This window comes from Pinus tabuliformis, chromosome 7, assembly GCF_031772625.1.
Source record: "Pinus tabuliformis cultivar Carrire ecotype Pingquan chromosome 7, CPIR1, whole genome shotgun sequence".
Classification (NCBI taxonomy): domain Eukaryota; kingdom Viridiplantae; phylum Streptophyta; class Pinopsida; order Pinales; family Pinaceae; genus Pinus; species Pinus tabuliformis.
The window spans coordinates 510,933,627-510,937,734 of record NC_142293.1 but is presented as its reverse complement, the minus strand read 5'-3'; the positions used below and the strand labels follow the sequence as shown (position 1 = coordinate 510,937,734).

General features: G+C 38.9%; 1 protein-coding gene across 1 annotated transcript; it reads right to left on the bottom strand.

Moving 5' to 3' along the window:
- Nucleotides 1-886: 886 nt before the first annotated feature.
- On the bottom strand, nucleotides 887-3,643 carry LOC149248301 (histone-lysine N-methyltransferase ATX3-like). Its single transcript, XM_089448937.1, has one exon. It carries the CDS (start codon nucleotides 3,641-3,643, stop codon nucleotides 887-889), a length of 2,757 nt encoding a protein of 918 aa, XP_089305063.1.
- Nucleotides 3,644-4,108: the final 465 nt, after the last annotated feature.

Below are 4,108 nucleotides of genomic sequence, written 5' to 3'. Positions count from 1 at the left end.
CATCTTAATTTTAAGAGATTTTTAGATTTCTGCCATTTTTAGGTCCTTATAAATGATTATCTTTCTCATACACAAAAAAACACACACACATATTAATTAATTAGTAAAAATAAAAGATTAATTTCGTAAAAATCCAAGATCAAATCACACCAATTGCTAATGTTCATCTTAATTTCAAGAGATTTACAGATTTATGCCTTATAGATTTTTATAAAATTTTTCCCAAAATTAATAAACAAGAATACTCAACTCATACAATTTTCTAATTAAACCTACTGACTTTCACTAGAACCATTATCCCTTCACTATATTATAAACATTTACAGAAAATAAATATATTTAATAACATATATAAATATATGAATTATTAAATATAAAAATCTGATTACAAATTATATAAACAATCATAATCCATTAAACTTTTAAAATATAAACATAAAAACATAATACAAAGGAGCATAAATGTTAGACAAAAATAATCTGATAAATAAGCCGATGCTATCTCTTTCCATCTTACTCAAGTAATCGGCCTCAAACCATACATAAAAACATAATACAAAGAAGCATAAATGTTAGACAAAAATAATCTGATAAATAAGCCGATGCTATCTCTTTCCATCTTACTCAAGTAATCGGCCTCAAACCATACATGAAGTGGATGAATGGGAGCTAACAGCTAGCAGGTCACAATTAATTACAGTTGCCTGAGTCTGAGCAACAGGAAAACTGTCTAAAACTTCACAGAAATTAGACAATCCATACAATTTTTTTGTTGTAAAAGAGTAAAGTCATAAGAATGTATATTTGAATGCTTTCTTAAAATACATTCATCAATAATAACCCTTGAATTCAAAGAAAGATAGGGAATCCTTTTCAATGGAAATTATCAAAATTCTTGCATTACCTTACGACATGTTGCTGCACCGCAAAAGCATCGTTCTTTAATGCCCTCTTTGCTTAATCTGTAATCGCACGTTATCTCTTCGCCAGCTTCAATGTCTTTCTTCGCAAACAATGCAATTCGGCTCTCAACACCGACTGGCAATATCCTCGAAAAACAATTGGGTGCACACGAATGGTTGATCATACGCGCTGCATTTCCCTTCTTAGTGGCATCAATCACTGTTTCTTTGTCGATTGCAAACAAGTACGTTGATTGTTTACCCTCTGATTGATATCTCTTTTCTCTTAAATTGGCAACATTGTTTCTTATTATTTCGCCCCGATATTCTATCACCATCTCCCCTCTTCGAATGGGTTCGATAGTAAAAAGACCATATCCATGAACTCCAGATTTCCCAAAGCGAAATCGGTTTTTTTCATTTTTCTGGCAGTAAGAAAGACGGTCTCTGTATGAAGAGAACTGTGGTGGATCTGCTTCTCGTTCTGTTTTTAATCTCTTGTTTATAGCTTCTCTGGAATGGTGGGAGTATCCCACAGGTCGGTGAATTATGGAACTTATGCCGGATTTTGCTTTCAGAGGATTATGCACAGAGGTTCTAGATGCATATGGTTCTTCTATTTTGCAGAGTCCAACTTCTTCTAGATTATTATCATTGTTTGAAGATGAACTCTCATCTGATGAATCTTCTGAATGTGTTACTGCAGCTGCTTCCTTTTGGATTCCCATATGTATAGAATTTAGATCAGGGATTCTTACACCCACGTTTGGATCTGGAACCCTATGAGAGGCGCAATAGGAAATGTAGGTGCATACATCCTTTCCTTTCTTATTCCAGTACGACCGCTCCATGTGATACCCTTCAATTAATGCACAAGTGGGATGGTAAAAAGTTTCACATTCCTCACACTTGACGCAAGATCCCTGCATTTTGTTACAGACTACGCATGACTTCCCAAAAGAGTCTGGATTGATTTTCAATATCCCATCTACAGGTTCCATAGTTTTATCATTCACAAACGTTACTTCATTAGTAAAACAAGCACAGGTAACATGCACCCAAAATCCACATGTTGTGGTAGGTTTCAGGGCACCACCCATTACAGGGCAGAGGCAGCAGCGTTGTGGAGTAGTCTCTGTCTTTGCACTCTCGCAAGCTGTGCAAAGCCAGTCTTCCCCTGATTCACTTGCCCCATAACAATTTTCATGAACTCCAATATTACATCCATTGCAGATGATGAATTTATTATAATGCCAATCTTCATCTCGGCGGCATATTGCACACCTTTCTGGTATCCAGGTTTCTTGGATTGGCTCGTATGGTTCTAGCAGCCATCCTCTTAATTCTCTTTCCCTATTGCTGAATGGCGTCTGCCCTTCCTGGGGAAAGAATCCAAGGCCACTAACCCCAGCTTCACAGGCCTTGTTAAGCCAATCAATGAGATGCTGATTGGAACCGCTGAGTCTAACACTTTGCTTCCATTTCTTCATCTTAGAGCCCACGTGCTTTTCCCATTGCGACAGGCTCATCGACTTACCTTTTTCACATTCATTGCATTCACAGAGGATTAAGTGGCTATTAGTCACATAATTCGCCTCCTTGCCATTACAAATAACAGTAAGGTGCTCTGGAACACTGAAAGACTTATTGTTTTTCTCCTTCAGAGAGGTTCCCAGGGCCGGTTGCTTCGGCGTGCATTGAGGACAGGAATATTCATCTAGGTTTTCTAGTTGCTCACTACTTATATTATCACAATTATAATGAACCCAAACATTGCATTTTTGACATTGAAGCCAACCTGTTTTGAACGTGGGAGTCCGTACCTTCATGGAAATGCCACAGTACTGATTGAACTTGTACAACTTGTAGCAAGGTCGACAGATCAAGAAAACCTTCGCAGATGAAGTACGCCGCTGCTTCACCTGAACAGATGGTAATAATCCTGAAGCGGGAAACTTCTCGTTACAGCTGCTGCACGTTGTTTCTTCTTCTTGATCTTGCATAACCCTGTATCCAGACCAAAAATCTGCTTTTGTGGCTTCGTCAATTGCCTCAAAAAACTCATCCTTAAGGTCCTTAGAAGAGCTTTTCAAGAATTTCCGACTCTTGTATTCTAATGTCCTGAAGTATTCCCAAAAAGGGAATACCCTTTTTTCTTTAACCCATTTATATGCGCAGTCCAAGTTATTTTTAATGTGGAAAAACTTAACACAAAATCTTCCAGGAACACAAACGCTCTGCACAGATTCTGGGGCATCTTTCACCAGGTCGATAACTTTAGCGGGCCAAACAGGTATGTCCTTTCTCCTCTTAGACTTCACCCAAACGACATCACCCACATCAAACTGTTCAAGACGCGGGCCCTCTGAACATTCAAACCCCACCAGAGAAGATGGGTTGGAAACCCTAAAATCATCATACTTCTGCTGCTCCTGATTTGCCTCAGTCACCTGCTTCTTATTGGGTTCGTTAGTATAGATGCTTCCACAAACCTCTACTGTAGCATTTTGACCTTTCAATTTTATGCCTTGCCCGGTGTCCGTACTTTTCATTTGCTTAGTTGGTCTATTTCTGAATTTCTCTGATTCATCCTTAACAGCGCAAAGCAGATCCTGAAGCCTCCCATTTGCAGGCGTCCTGTCCTCATCCGCGCTATTATGGCTGCGAAATCCATACCCCAATGATTCCCCATCGCCGCTGTGGCGTCTCACATCTCTAATTCTCTTCCTAGAATTCTCCATGCTAAAGTAAAACCTCGATGAAACCCAACCTGAACTTTGCCTTGCCTGGAATTTGTATTGCAAACCCTAGTTCGAATCCATTGAGACAGTTCGCTGGAGGATAGTGCGAGCCTTTAAAAGCTTTGCGCTAACTGATCATTGTTTCATCTGTTGCCGGAGCCGTTGGAGATGAAAGGCTGCACGACAAAGCGCTACAAGCCCTATCGCTCTTTAAATGAATAAACAAAAAGAAAAACACAAATTAAGCTTAATTTAGCCAATCATAAAAAGTCGAGAACTAACGACGTGGAGTCCAAACTGGAACTAAACTTACTAACGACGTGGAGTCCAAACTGGAACTAAACTTACTAAAAAAGGAGGCAGGAATGAGCTCACAGCTGTAGCCAGGGCTGAAGCGGTCACTTGGGATCAAAGTATATTCATACATTTGTAAAACAATTTACTATAATGCTATCCATATGTTAT